This window comes from Galeopterus variegatus, unplaced genomic scaffold (genome assembly GCF_000696425.1).
Source record: "Galeopterus variegatus unplaced genomic scaffold, G_variegatus-3.0.2 Scaffold6256, whole genome shotgun sequence".
NCBI classification, from domain to species: Eukaryota; Metazoa; Chordata; class Mammalia; order Dermoptera; family Cynocephalidae; genus Galeopterus; species Galeopterus variegatus.
The window spans coordinates 73,607-88,723 of record NW_007732367.1 but is presented as its reverse complement, the minus strand read 5'-3'; the positions used below and the strand labels follow the sequence as shown (position 1 = coordinate 88,723).

The window sequence follows — 15,117 nt, the reverse complement described above, 5'->3', positions numbered from 1 at the left end:
AGGTTGTAGGAGGCAGTTGGGTAATTCAGTCTGGAACCAGAACTGCAGCCCAGGTCTGCCCCCTTGCACCAAACCCAGAAGCCCACTATTCCTAAAAAGGATCATAGGAGGGGGCAGCCAGATAGTTCAGTTGGTTAGAGCACAGCCTTATAACACCAAGGTAACGGATTCAGATCCCCAGATCCCCATACTGGCCAGCCGGGGCCCCCCCCCCGCCACAAAAAAAGAATAGGATCATAGGTTATGGACACTCTGTTGGTACCTAACCTTTTTTGGGTTATGAATCCAATAAACTATGAGCAGTGTGAACCCTCTTCAGAAAATTATTCCTAAACAATTGCAGGGCAATCATGGATACAGACAATGAAAGACATAAAATGTAGTCTATTTCACTTGGTTAAAAAGCATCCATTGTAACAGAACCATTGTGAGTAAACGTTACTAAATTTTAGTAAACATATGAAGACCCTACACCTCACCAGAACATCCCCGTCTTGTCCCCAGAGCCCCCAGTTCCCCATCCGCCTGGCCTATGGGCAATGGCGAAGTGAGCAGAAAATACTGTTATAAAATTCCCTGGGGCCTAGAGGACACCCTCCTGAGTATGGTGAGGATCAGGGCCCCAAGGCTAGTGTCGAAAGAGGCTTGGGGCTGAGTGAGCCTAGCAGCCAGGGTCTGTCTCCAAGTGATGCTGCCCCAGGGCAGAGGGCACAATATGACACCCAAGCAGGTTAGAACCTGGGCCCTGCCCAGCCTCAAAGCTTTGAGCTCAGGAAATCCAGAGGTAGGGGAAGGGGACATCATTGCCACATCCCCCAACCCTTTAAGACCCCCGAGGCAGGAAGGCTGTCCAGGCCTCACCAGTTTCGCTCACAGGCTCCTTCCTGGGAGGAAGGGGCGGCCCGTGCCTGCAAAGGCGCGAGGGAGGGCAGGAGGGAGGCCGGGAAGGTGTTGCAATCCCCAGACCCCGGGCCTGTCAGAGACTGAGCCATTAACGACAGGACTGGGGAGGGAGGCCGGACTGTGGCTGGTTTCAGGAACTTGCCTTGAAGAGAAGAGGACAGACCAGGGAGGCCAGGCGGGTGCCTGCCCACAGGCTTCAGCGTGAGTAGGGGATCCCCAGGGAGGGACTGAGCCATGGGCTTGGTGGAGACCTGGACTCCCAGGTCCACTCCTCCAGCTCTGCCAAGTGCCTATGTCTGGGGGGCCAAGGCCTGGGGCCAAGCTCCTGCCTTCAGGATTCGCCTCTTGGAACCAGGAGCCCTGGACCAAGTCTCTTTTCCCAGGAATGTCCCCACTTTGGGGGAAGGGAGGTACATCAGGGAGGTCACAAACAGACAAGTATTTCTTTGATGACCCCTAGCTGGGCTCAGGGACGGGCATAATCGTCCTCGCTTTCCATGTCTCTGCCTCTGCAAACCTGTGTGTCCGCTTGCTCCAGTCCTGTCTCGGTCTGTTTTACCCTCCATCTTGGCCTTTCCTCCTCAGCAGCTCTCTGGCTTGCTTTCTCTCTGAGTCTCTGTCTGTCTCAGAGTCTTTCTGTCTCTCAGGTTTCTCTTTGTCTCTTGAATCAAACTCTCGGGCTAAGACTGAGAAGTTTTACCCTCCATCTTGGCCTTTCCTCCTCAGCAGCTCTCTGGCTTGCTTTCTCTCTGAGTTTCTGTCTGTCTCAGAGTCTTTCTGTCTCTCAGGTTTCTCTTTGTCTCTTGAATCAAACTCTCGGGCTAAGACTGAGAATGCGTCTCAGACCGCGAGGGCCTCTGTCTCTCTGGGTCAGTGTATTTGTCCCAGGCCCAGGCTCTTTTTCTCTGTCTCAGTCTGTATCGCTGTGGGTCTCTCTGTCACTTCAGTCTGTGGTTATCCTAGCCTCTGCCTCGCTCCGTTACTCCTCCCGCCTCTCTCTCTCTCTCTCTCTCCCTCTCTCTCTCAACCACATCTGGGAAGGCCTCTCCCTCCGTTTATTCCCAGCCTCCTCCTCCATCCCCCACCTCTTCCCACAGAAAGAATCCTGAGGTGAGAGTAGATAGAACAGGGGAGAGCAAAGGAAAAGGGTGCATGTGACGGGAAGGAAGAGAGAAGAAAGCAGAAAAAGGGGTCGTGAGGGCAGCAACTCCAGGAGGCATCGTGTGTGCTAGGACAGAGTCAGAGAACCTGGAGAGCCCGGCAGAGACAGCTGGAGTGAGGGGGAGAGACTGAGGGGCCAGGGAGCCAGAAGGAGGGGATCCAGAAATAGGGCTTGGAAACTGTGCAGTGTGACAAAGATAAAGACAAGGTGGCAGTCCTAGGAGGCGGTGATCATGCAGCCAGCAGCAGGGGGAGCGGCACTAAACCATGCTGGATTGCATGATGTGCTGTCCTTTTCTATGGTTCGTGAAAATAACCTATGGCTATTAAGTGCTTACTGTATGCTGGGCACAGCGCTGAGCACTTTTTTAATAATCATATCATTTAGTCCTCACAACCACTCTAAGAAGTGGGTGCTACTGTTATCCATTTTTAACAGATGGAGAAACTGAGGCTTGGAAAGATGAAGTAATTCATCCAAAGTCGCAGAACTGGTAAGTGGTGGAGCCGGAGTTCAGATCAGGTCCCAACTCCTTTGCATACTGGCCCCCAGAGAGTAAGACCACGCTCCAACAGGCCCCAGATCCCGCTCAATCAGGGTGGAGGATGCCCAGGGCTGCTGTAGGGGTCTAGGGACTGATGCCAAACACGCCAACACCCAGCAACCCAGGGGGAGGATGCCTGAGCCTCTCGGGGTTTGGTTGCCTGCTCTGGACAGAAGTCAGTGGAGAGGGATAAGGTGGTACCTCACTGGGCATAGGCTGGGCCTGAAGCTGACCCCAGCTAGGGCAGCAAGCCTGGGGTATGATCAAAAACACATGGAGCTGGGAACCAGTGTCCCAAATTCTGGGCCTAGGAGACTAAATTCTCTCCAACCAGTGTTTGGGGGAGATAATGTAGTAAGAAGGTTACCAACTAATGGTAGACAGGATTGGTCCGGACAGTTGTGCAGGTTTCTCACTGCACAAAACTGCCCAACTGAGGGGCAATTGAGGCTGAAATCCAGCCTGTTCTCCACTTGCCAGGTCCTAATATGGGGCTGCATCTGCCCATAGGAAGAGTGTGTTTTTCCTGATCTGCACAAAGGTGACTTATGGGATAGCAGTCACTGAGTATCCCGATACTGCAATACATATGGATAGGCTGAGGGGTGGCATAGGGCTCCTGCAAGCAGGAACAACCTCGGGTATTTTGGCAGTTCTTATCCACACATCTGTCTGGGAGAGAGAGAAGATTCTCCTAGTTTTCTCCCTGCTGAGCACAGGGGATCTGCTTGGACACCACCTCCATGTATGTGTCCGTACGATTACATATACTTGCAGGCTGGTCAGAGATTCCCACTGATCTGCCAAGAGCACCAACTAGTGCTGGAGGACCAGGTGCCTGACCCCAAGTCTCAAATGAGAACAGGGTGGAGTGCTAGGCTGGACATCTACCCCAGTGGTAGGAACTTTTGCATGTTTCCTAAGACTGGAGCCAATGCTCCCTCTACCCAGGCACTATCACCTGGCCCCAAAAGGCCCCTAGAGGTCTGTGCCCAGAATTGGGGGTGTGTGGAACCCTTTGTGTGCCCCACCTGATTTCCTCTCAGCTCATTTTTTTCTCTGGCCATTGCCATGGCAGCCAGCTTCCTGCAGGTATAACCCAACAGCCCCTTACCTCAGCTGCTCCGTGGAGTTCTTTTTTCCAGGAGCATCCCTGGGCATGGCTCACCCAGAAGAACCTGCCTGGTACTCATGCATGTGCAACCTGGACATACCAGGGAGTTAACACCCCAGGGGGCATTCCTTTGCCAATGGGGGGCAGGAGTTGGTGGGTAAACATTCTTGTCCTCCCTCCCATCCAAGGAATAAATTGTCCCTTGGGTGCACAGTTCTGAGGAGTGTTCTACATGGCTCCTTGGAAGCTTCCAGCAGAATCAATCCCCAGTTGTCCAAAGAGGTAACCAGCTTAATGATGCAAGCTTGTGTTGGCATTCCCTCCCTCCCTGTTTCATTCTCCCCACTCCCTCACCTGCTCCTGGGATCTCCCCAAAATAAACTACCTACACGCAAGCCTTTATCTCAGGCTCTGCTTTCTGGGGGAGCCCAGCTTAGACAGGATGGAAGGGGGAAGAATGCTGTTCTTCACTGTTTCTTTCCTCGCACTTTCCTGAAAGGCCAGTATAATAATAACATCAGCTGTCCCTTATAGACTCATTTCCTATGTGCCACACACTGTGCAAAGCCCTTGACTTGCATAATTTTGTGTCTTCCTTCCAAAGCCCTAGCAGTATAGGCTACTGTTACTTACATTTTGCAAAGAAACTAAGGCTCAGAGAGGTCAAGTAACCTGGCCAAAGCTGCACTGTGGCTCAGCTCTGACTCCAAAGCCCATGACCTTAATTACTCCCCTCTGCCTCCAGGTGAGCACCAAGTTGGCACTATGGCAGGGCTGGGAACCTGCAGCCTAACCAGCGCTGCCCTGATCATCCTGCTGCTCCCAGGAAGTAAGTGCGGCCATGGGTGGGGTACAATTGGGAGGGGGGAGTTACAGAGAGAGATCTTCAGGGTAGGGGAGGAAATCGCTTCCCTGCACTGCCCCACGGTTCCTGGGATTCCCAGAGAATCCCAAGAAACTCAAGACTGAGCCACCAATGTGGGATAGCTGAGCTCCCACCCACAGACCTCCACAGGCAAACCACCACCCAAGAGGAGTGGTGAGAGCACCTGGGCTGGTCAGACTGGAAAAGGCCAGGGGGATGTAGGTCTTGTCCCCAAGTCTCTGCCAGGCTGTCAGAAGGAACATCTAGGTGGACAGCAAAGGGACCAGGGTGGAAGCCGCAAGGAGACGGTTTTCATCATAAAATGAGGAAGCCCGGACATAGCTCTCCAACCATGGAAAGGGTCTTGAAAGGTGGAGAGCTTCCCATCTCTGGCAGTATGCAAGGTGAGGCCAAGATTAACAGGGACACTGCATAGCAGGGGCTGACAAACATTGTCTGACAGTAATATTTAGGCTTTGCAGGCCACATACGGTCTCTGTTGCATGTTCTTATTTGGTGTTTGTTTTGTTTGTTTTCAACTCTTTAAAAATGTAAAAACCATTGTTAGCTGACAGGCCATAGCAAAATAGGCCACCTAAGCTCTACTCTAGAGGACATAGCATCAGGTGGAGTTTTGAAGTAAACAGCTCTGTAAAGTTCCGTCCAGCCTGAAATTCTGAATCTGTGAAGTAGTAGGAGCCACATGTTGAGAATCATGAACCTGCTCTGTGACCCTGGACAAACTGCTTCTCATCTTAGGGCCTCAGCATCCCTATCAGTAAAATGGGCCTAAGAACAGCTGAGAGAGGACGAAGGTGTTGCGTGCAAAGTGCATGTTTACTTGCTTATTTATTCAATAAGTATCTGCCAAGGGCCTACTTTGTGCCAGGCACCAGGAGTATAGTAATGAACAAAACAGCCAAGGTCTCTGGCCTTACAGAACTTATAGTCTAGCTGGGGAGATAGGTAAGCAAATAATCACAAGACTCTGTAATAATGAAGGATATTGAGAACTTTGGGAAAGTACAGGGGGCTTGGCCTGGTCTGATTGGCTAGGGCATTGTCTGGTTCCCCCAAGATACTTAAATGTCAACCAGGTCAAAGAGGAGGGGTGGGAGCACCTCTAAGAGGAACAGCCGGTGCAAAAATCCTGCTTGAGAAAATCATGGTGATTTCAAGGAACAGCAAGAATGGCTGGAGCTGAGAGAATGGTCTGAGCAGGAACTGAGAGGGTTAGTCACGGACAGGCCACAAGCGCTGCATGAAGAATTTGGGTCTTTATCCTAACCATGGCAGCAAACACATGCCACACAGTGTTCTAAGTGCCTCACATATGTATGTTATCACATCTAATTCTTCCAGCAACACTAAGGTAGAGACTATCCTTTTCTTCATTTTCCAGATGAGAAAACCAAGGCACAGAAAGTCTCAGAAACAACCAGGATCACATAATTAGACAGAACCAGGATTTAAGGCTAGGCAGTCTAGTTCCAATGTCCATGCTCTTATCCATCACACCACACTGCCTTTCACAGCAATAACGTTCTGTTGAAGTGCTGTGATCGAGATGGGGTAACACAATCAGATATGAATTCTGAAAAGATTGCTGTGGCTGCGGGTGCTTATCATTCTAGTCATTGCTTTCACCACCTTTGGGGAGGGGACTCATCCCTATCTGGTGGTGTGCTGGTGCCGGCTGTAAGAGTTGATTATGCACATCTCTTCCCAACTCTGTGTTCAGTGATGTCACATTAGTAGCTTGAAATCAGCTATGGTGGGAGTACTTACACCACGGGAAGTAGCACGTACTACAAATCAGGGTCTGTTTTTCTCTGTAGAGCTGGCTGATAAACATTTACCAGCTCATCACTATCTCTATCTCAGCCCTTATATCCTCTCACTGTCCCCATACACCCTACCCATTCCGGCTCCCACGTCTTGCAGGGTGAGGCCAGAAGGTGAGGGCCCTGAGTCTAGGAGTGCAAAGGCCCAGATTACAGCCCATCTCTGCCAGGCAGAGGAGTCATTCATGGCCCCTTCTCATCCACCCCAGGCCTGGAGGAGTGCGGGCACATCAGCCTCTCAGCCCCTATTGTCCGCCTGGGAGATCCCATCACAGCCTCCTGCACCATCAACCAGAATTGCAGTCACCTGGACCTGGAGTCACAGATTCTGTGGCGACTGGGAGCAGAGCTTCAACCTGGGGGGAGACAGCAGCGCTTGCCTGATGGGACCCAGGAATCTACCATCACTCTGCCCCACTTCAACCACACTCAGGCCTTTCTCTCCTGCTGCCTGCACTGGAGCAACAGCCTGCAGATCCTGGATCAGGCTGAGCTGCGGGCAGGCTGTAAGTCCCTCCAGCCATCCACCCGCTCTGCCTCCAATACCCTCCTGTCAGTACTAATAAGAGCTATTACCTGTTGAGCTCTTGCTCAATAAGCACTAGATGGGCATGATATCAGGTAATCTTCCCTACCAATGGGTGTTACTATTTAGCCCCATTTTGCAGATGAGGAAACTAACATTCAGGAAGGGTAAGTGACTTGTTGAGGGTCACACACTAATAATAAGGATGGGCCCAAGATTTATATCAGGCAGTGTGGCTCTAAACCCAGAGCAGTAACCACCGCTCGCTCATACAGCTGCTGAGCAAGCCCAACTTCTCAGCCATAGGAGGTGTCTCCAGGGAGGACATTCTCCACCAGCTGCTCTTGTGCCCAGCACCTCCCCCATCCCAGTCTCAGCCTTCTTTTCAAACTGAGCAGGATGGAGTTTGTGCCATGCTAAATCATACGAAAAAACAAAACCCAAGGTTTTTGTTTAAGAATCAATAATAGAAGTAGGCTTGCCAGTTAGCTCAGTTCGTTAGAGCACAGCCTTATAACACCAAGATTGCAGGTTCAGATCCCCATACTGGCCAGCCACAAAAATAATAGTAATAATAGAAGCAGCTAATACTTACATAGCACTTACGATGTGCCAGGCACTGTTCTGAGCACATCATGTGTAGTCAGTCATTTAGCCGTCACAATAACCCTAGGGGGTAGGTATATTACCATTACCCCTATTTTACAGGTGAAGATACTGAGGCACAGAGCAGTAAACTTCAAGATCACACAGCTAATGAATGACAGAACTGAGATAAAAACCCAAACACTACACTGTCACTGACAAAAGGATCTGGAGTTGGGGGGCTTGGAGGTGGGGGACCACCAGGCTGCTGGGGGTCTGTGATGCTTGCCCCCATACATTCCTGTAACTTGGTATCCCTCAGGGCTGCCTCTCCAAGTCACTCTGCATGGAGACAGGGGATGGACAAGGTGACCCCAGAGGGACCGGCCCAGGGCAAGGGAACAAGGCCAACTGGTCCCAGTGGGAGCTTTCTGAGTAGTCCCACCCAAAGCCCTCACATTCTTCCCAACCCACGCACAGACCCTCCTGCCACACCCCACAACCTGTCCTGCTTCATGAACCTCACAACCAACAGCCTTACCTGCCAGTGGGAGCCAGGACCCGAGACCCACCTGCCCACCAACTTCACCCTGAAGAGCTTCAAGTAAGTAAAAGTCCCCACCCCAGCCCCTTCCCTTTGGGTCCTGGGATTGGACATGGTAGGACTAGGGGGATGGGGGAGCCTCAGGCAAAGATGGGAGGGAGAAGGCAGCCCGCTTTCTTCCTCTGCTTGGCTCTCAAGCCTGTCCTATTGACAGGAGCCGGGGCGACTGTCGGACCCAAGAGGACTTCATCCTGGACTGTGTGCCTGAGGCCGGGCAGAGCCACTGCTCCATCCCTCGCAAACACCTGCTGTTGTACCAGAATATGGGCCTCTGGGTGCAGGCAGAGAACGCACTGGGGACGAGCATATCCCCTCAGTTGTGTCTTAATCCCATGGATGTTGGTGGGTGATGCTGGGTGTGGAGGGCAGGGAGAGGCCCCCAAAATGGGTAGACCCATAGAAGCACAGAGAGGGAAATGCAGCCCCAGTGACAGTCAAGGAGACACTGCAAGACCTAGAGATAGAGGCAGAGAAGAGAGACAGAGAAATGGAGACATAGACCCAGTGACGTGGAAAAGAGACAGAGGCCAGGAGATACATCCATTCATTCTTTCAGCAAACTTCTTGAAGTGCCCACTATGTATGAGGCATTGTTGTATGTACAGGGACACAGCAGTGAACAAAATGTCAAAAATCCTGCCCTCAGATTTTCACATTCTAGTGGGCAAAATAAATATAATAGAATGTCAGCTGATGATAGGTGGAATGGAGAAATTAAAGGAGGAGAGGGGCACAGGGAGAGTGGGGGTAGGTCAGGTGCCTATTTTAATAGGGTAGTCAGGAAAGGCCTCAAGAAGAAGGTGACAATTGAGCAGATCCTTGTAAGGAATGAGGGAGCAAGACACTGGATACCTGGGGGGAGGGGGAGTGTTCCAAGCAACAGTAACAACCAATGCAAAGGCCCTGGGGCAGAAGCATGAAACAGAGACCTAGAGAGAAAAAGACACATATACACAGAGACAGAACCACAGAAACATGGCAACATACACAGAGATGAAAAGACACAGAGACAGACAGAGACCACATAGATGGAGTCCCAGGGAGGAAAACGGAACCAGAGACTTATACACAGAGACAGAACCACAGAAACATGGCAACATACACAGAGATGAAAAGACACAGAGAGAGACAGACAGAGACCACATAGATGGAGTCCCAGGGAGGAAAACGGAACCAGAGACTGGAAGACAAGAGGGAACTAAGGTAGAGCTCTATAGGGTGGGGCAGGGAGAGGCTCTGACAACCCCACTCCTTACAGTGAAACTGGAGCCCCCCACACTGTGGACCCTGGACCCCAGCCCTGAGGTGGCCCCACCCCAGCCTGGCTGCCTGCGGCTGCGCTGGGAGCTATGGAAGCCAAGCCTGTATGTGGAACAGAAGTGTGAGTTGCGCCACCAGCCGCAGCGTGGAGAAGCCAGCTGGGCACTGGTGAGGCAGAGGGCAACCTCAGGAATCTGACGTGGGGGTGGCTGAGGGGAGTGTAAACTGGGCTCGAGCTGGCACTGGAAGGGTGCAGAGAGCCAGGCTCAGAGTCATGCCCCCCCACCAGGTAGCCCCCTTACCCCCCGGGAACTTCCAGTATGAGCTCTGCGGGCTCCTTCCAGCCACAACCTACGCCTTGCAGATGCGCTGCACACGCTGGCCCCTGCCTGGCCACTGGAGCAACTGGAGCCCCAGCCTAGAGCTGAGAACCGCCGAACGGGGTAAGTAGTGATGAGGGGCTGGATGCAGCCATCAGTCCCCAGTCCAGCCCTCAGGGACCTCCCTGACTGACCTTCTCCTCTCATGCCATCCACAGCCCCCATTGTCAGACTGGACACATGGTGGCGGCAGAGGAAATTGGACCCCAGCACAGTGGATGTGCGGCTGTTCTGGAAGGTGACTCCCTCTGAAGGCCAACCCTCAGCCCCTGAGATCTCCTCCAACCCAGTCAGACCCTGCAGGCTGGGGCTCAAGACTCCAACAGGTCTGGGATGTTTGGAGGCAATTGTATGTAATTTGCATGCACTTTGCATGTGCCTAGGAAGCTGAATAGTGACCTTCTGGAGAGACTACAATGCAGAACTCACCTCTGCCCCAAAGGGTCAGTTACGTGACTAGTTAAGGGCCTGCCGTGTGTACCAACTTGCTTCTTCCTTCCCTCCCCACTAGAGCCTGGCACAAGAGAACAGAGGGAAGGAGGAAGGAGGTGGGAAGCCTGCTCCCAGCCTGAGGGGCACAGCTCCTATGATCCATCCACCCCTACCTAGAAGCCCTCCCCAACTCAGGATGAGCTGTACACTCCCCTTTATATTTTTCCTCCTATGCCTGCCATAGCCAATGCCCCTGGAGGAAGACAGTGGGCAGATCCAAGGATACCTAGTCTCTTGGAGCCCCTCAGGCCAGGCTGGGGCTGTCCTGCCCCTCTGCAACACCACGGAGCTAGACTGCACCTTCCACCTGCCTTCAGAAGCCCGGGAGGTGGACATTGTGGCCTATAACACAGCCGGGATATCTCGTCCCACTCCAGTGGTCTTGGAGAGCAGAGGTAAAGAAGGCTGGCAACCAGAAGAACACTGTGGTTAAGCATGTAAATCTGGAGGCTAGACTGCCTGGGTTCAAATCTAGTCCCATCACTTGCTAACAGTGTGACCTGGGCAAGTAACTTTTTCTCCCTGGCCTCTGTTTACCCCCCTGGCAAGCAAATGGGGATGATAACAGTGCCTACTGAGGGTTGTTATGAGGACTACATGAGTTCAAACATGTGCTGGCACAAATCACTGATCAATGTGTGTTACCTATTATTATCATTACCCAGAACCAGGTTAAGCTGGTAGTGGTATCTACACACGCACACACATACACAGAGTCCATTCTACCAAGAAAGATGAGAGAGAAAGCCCTAAGCTTTTTCACATGGAACACGGTCCATGAGTTAATTGCTCATTCTCAGTGGATCAGCCACCACCATCCCATCTCCACCGCCCCTAAACATGAGTTCTCACAAGGTGGGACTAATAATCACAGTAACAATAACAGTAGTTAATATTCCCACTTACTAGCTGTGTGGTGAGAAGTTACTTAACCTCTCTGTGTCTCTCTGTTTTCTCACTGATAGAATGGGGACAACAGTAGCACCTCCCTGGTGTGACTGTTAGAGGATTCAGTGAATTAACATATGTCAAAGACTATGCCTGGAACATACCAAGAACTATATTGTGTTAGCTGTTACTATCAAGTACCACACTGCACTACGCACTATGTTAGGCTTGTTCCATGCATCATCTCGTTTAATCTGCACCAAGACCCTATGAAATAGGAAATTTTATCATCATTTCCACTTTACAGATCAGGACACTGAGGCTCAGATGCTGACATACCCAAGGTCACCCAGCCTGTAAGTAGCAAGGCTAGGATTTGAACCCAGGCTTCTGGCTCTGGGGCCTGCATTCTTTTAACCATCATTCCACCATTTCCCACTCTGTTTCCAGGCCCACCCCTGGCCAAACTCCATGCCAAGGCCCGGGACCCATACAGCCTCTGGGTGGGCTGGGAGCCCCCCAGCCTTCAGCCCCAGGGCTATGTGATTGAGTGGGGCCTGGGTTACCCCAGTCCCAGCAGCAGCAATAAGACCTGGAGGATAGAGCATAATGGGAGCATTACGGGGACTCTGCTGCAGGGTGAGGCGGGCTTGGAAGGCTGGGTGGGTGGGCAAGACCCAGGAGAGGGGGAGGCAGGGCTTGTCTGACAGGAGGCAGAAGCAGATTCCCCAGCCTTTCTTGATCCTTCACTGTTCTCATATCCTCACAATCAGGAAGTTCTTCCTACAGTCTAATCTGACCTCTCTCTCTACAGCCCTGACCCTGCTCCCCTTCGAGCTCTCTCTTTCACTTTTCTTCCCTAACCTCCATCAAATGATCTGAAGAAGAGATTATAGAGGTTAGCCCTGCATCTTGAGGCCAGGTTAGCCCTGACTAAAGGTTAGCTCCTGATCATCAGCAGAGGTTAGCCCCTAACCAGAGTGCCTACCCCACTTTTTCTCTACAGAGAACATCAGGCCCTTTCAGCTCTATGAGATCACTGTGACTCCTCTGTATCAGGACATCATGGGACACCCCCAGCACGTCTACGCCTACTCCCAAGAGATGGGTTAGTCAGCCATCAGACCCCTTTCCAGAATCCTCTTCTCTCTCCCCCGAGACCTGCCTGGGCCCTAGCAGTCAGGAATATGAGGAACATTTTCTCTCTCCTCCTTCTGGACCTGGAGAGGGTCTCTCCAATCCTGATATTACCCCTGGCTTACACTGGACACCTGCAGCTAGACAGAAATCAGGTTGTGGGGTGATAAAAACTGGATAGTGAGTTTGGCAGAATTCAGGGAGCAAGTCTGGCAAAAACCAATCAATTGCCATTACACAAATCGGGTATCACATCCTATAGAAGTTGGACCTAGAACTTGCATAAATGCAGAGGGTGAGTGGCAGAAATCATATAGTGAGTCAGACAAAATCAGGCCCGGCAGAAATCAGACTGGGAGGCTTCAGAACCAGGTTCAAATCCTGGCTCAGCCACTTATTAGCAGTAGATGGGATTCAGATGAAGCCCCTGGGAAAATGAGGTTTGGACACAAGTCCTCTCCGACTCCTTTCTCACCCACCCCACAGTGTGTCCCAGTTCCTGGGTCTAGGAGCCACAAGGAATCCAATGGGGCTCTCTGCCCTGGCCACTGCCTTTAGCTCCCATACTTCTCTCTTCTGCAGCCCCCTCCCACGCCCCAGAGCTGCACCTAAGGCACATTGGCAAGACCTGGGCACAGCTGGAGTGGGTGCCCGAGCCCCCTGAGCTGGGGAAAAGCCCCCTTACCCACTACACCATCTTCTGGACCAATGCTCAGGACCAGTCCTTCTGTGAGTCTATCCTCAGTGCCCTACAGCCCCAGGGAGGCCCAAGAGGGGTGATCAGCAGCCATGAAGGCAGCTGCAGCACCAGAGCTAGGCTGACCATATGCCCCCCCTCCTAGCCACCATCCTGAACACCTCCTCCAGTGGCTTCATCCTCCACGGCCTGGAGCCCGCCAGCATGTATCATGTCCACCTCATGGCCTCAAGCCAGGCCGGGGCCACCAACAGTACAGGCCTCACCCTGATGACCTTGGCCCTAGGTAAGGGAGAGGGGGGCTGGGCAGAGACGGCTGTTCAGAGGGTGCCCCACCCAAAGGATCCTGATTTTGAGAGTAGACAGGGCCCTGACTTTGGATCCCCTAGTCTGAGGGAGGAGGCCCAGCTGTGCCCACGGATCCCAGCCTGATGAAGGAAACCCAGACCCACCTACTTGCACTCTAACCTCTTCTGGCCTTCCCCTCATCCCAGAGGGGTCCGAGCTACACATCCTCCTGGGCCTGTTCGGCCTCCTGCTCTTGCTCATCTGTCTCTGTGGGACTGCCTGCTTCTGCTGTAGCCCCAGGTGAGTCCTTTGAAAGACCTGACACCCAGCTACTCCTACCCACAGAGAACTGCTGGCCCAGGTGAGCCAGTCTAAGTCCCTTCCAGCCTTCCCAGACCTTGGGGCTCATGTCTGGGAGTCTGGGCCATTCACCTTTCTCTCCTGCACTGAGGGGCAGCTGCAGCTCTTCAGCTGCTGGGTGAGTGGGACAAAAGATGAAGAGGTGGGAGAGCATGCCTGACCCAGCCTTCACCTGCCCCCTTCTCCAGCAGGAAGAATCCCCTGTGGCCAAGTGTCCCAGACCCAGCCCACAGCAGCCTGGGCTCCTGGGTACCCACCATCATGGCAGAGGTGAGAACCCTGGAGGCAAAGGGCAATGGGGCTGGGGATGTTGGCCCAGGCTCAAAGTGAAGGGATACCCCTCTCAGGCCTTCCCATCACTTCTAGCAAGACACCCTCCCTGTGGAGTGAAGCAGACCTGAGTATGAATCCCAGCTTTGCCCATCTCAAAGCCCCAGTTGCCTCACTATGAACCAGGAAGATCCACAGTGCTGAGTCTGAACAGCAGTTCACACATGTCAGAAACACACAGGCGCTTTCCAAGTGTAACCCTTTGTGTTCTGGCAGACAGCAGCGGGAACCTCCCACAACTGACCCAACTCAGGAAGGGACAGTGGCTGGGGCAGACATCTGAAATGAACCATGCCCTCATCCTGTGTCCTTGTGCCCAGGAGACCTTCCAGCTGCCCAGCCTTCGGGACCCTGGCATGCCACCCATCACCAAGATCACAGTGCTGGAGGAGGAAGAGAAGAAGCCGGGGCCCTGGGAGTCCAGTGACAGCTCAGACACCTGTGACCTCCCCGCCTTGGTCCAGGCCTATGTGCTCCAGGGGGACCCAAGAGCAGCTTCCACCCAGCCCCAGCCTGGCATCAATGACCAGGTCCTTTATGGGCAGGTGCTGGGCAGCCCCACAGGCCCAGGGCCAGAGCAGTACCTTCGCTGTGACTCCACTCAGCCTCTCTTGGGTGGCCTCACCCCCAGCCCCAAGTCCTATGAGAACCTCTGGTTCCACACCAGTCCCCTAAGGACCTCAGAGGTCCCACCCCCAAGCCAGGAGGATGACTGTGTCTTTGGGCCACTGTTTGACTTTCCCCTCCTGCAGGGGCTCCAGGTCCATGGAGTGGAGGGGTTGGGGGGCTTCTAGGGCTTCCTGGAACATCTCACCTAGGCTTGCCTCTTGAAAGGCCTGAGCTATCCAGAGGACAGCAGAGGGTCAATAAGCCCATCATTAAAAACTACCCCAGCCCTAGGAAAGGCAGAAAGGCTCCCAATCTGTTCCTATAACCCAATCTCCATGGGCTGGGCCTCCCGGGAAACCTGTACACCTTAAGGGCCAGGTAATGCTCCATCCAACCCACTCACTAGCCTCTCGTGGTTGTTACCTGTAATTTTAGTCTCTTAAACTGGTTTTTGGTTTTGGGACTTTTTGTTGTTGTTATTGTTGTTGTTGTTGCTGTTGTTGTTGTTGTTTGCAGAAACTCTCGAATG

General features: G+C 52.7%; 1 protein-coding gene across 1 annotated transcript; it reads left to right on the top strand.

Moving 5' to 3' along the window:
* The first annotated feature begins 1,090 nt into the window (after positions 1–1,090).
* Positions 1,091–15,011, top strand: CSF3R (colony stimulating factor 3 receptor (granulocyte)). The gene is made up of 17 exons (XM_008590665.1): positions 1,091–1,104; positions 2,504–2,558; positions 4,469–4,552; positions 6,642–6,938; positions 8,024–8,147; positions 8,302–8,489; positions 9,406–9,575; positions 9,697–9,850; positions 9,946–10,025; positions 10,464–10,674; positions 11,618–11,806; positions 12,174–12,275; positions 12,887–13,033; positions 13,147–13,287; positions 13,496–13,589; positions 13,838–13,919; positions 14,300–15,011. The coding sequence occupies exons 3-17, from the start codon at positions 4,489–4,491 to the stop codon at positions 14,771–14,773; spliced, it is 2,517 nt and encodes an 838-aa protein (XP_008588887.1). The 5' UTR covers positions 1,091–1,104; positions 2,504–2,558; positions 4,469–4,488; the 3' UTR covers positions 14,774–15,011.
* The last annotated feature ends 106 nt before the right edge of the window (positions 15,012–15,117 follow it).

Excerpts from the sequence above, each read along its gene's own strand:
- CSF3R (XM_008590665.1), top strand. The coding sequence starts at position 4,489 with ATGGCAGGGCTGGGAACCTGCAGCCTAACCAGCGCTGCCCTGATCATC. Across the intron at positions 8,490-9,405 it reads TCTTAATCCCATGGATGTTG|TGAAACTGGAGCCCCCCACA; the intron begins GTGGGTGATGCT and ends CACTCCTTACAG. Across the intron at positions 9,576-9,696 it reads GAGAAGCCAGCTGGGCACTG|GTAGCCCCCTTACCCCCCGG; the intron begins GTGAGGCAGAGG and ends CCCCCCCACCAG.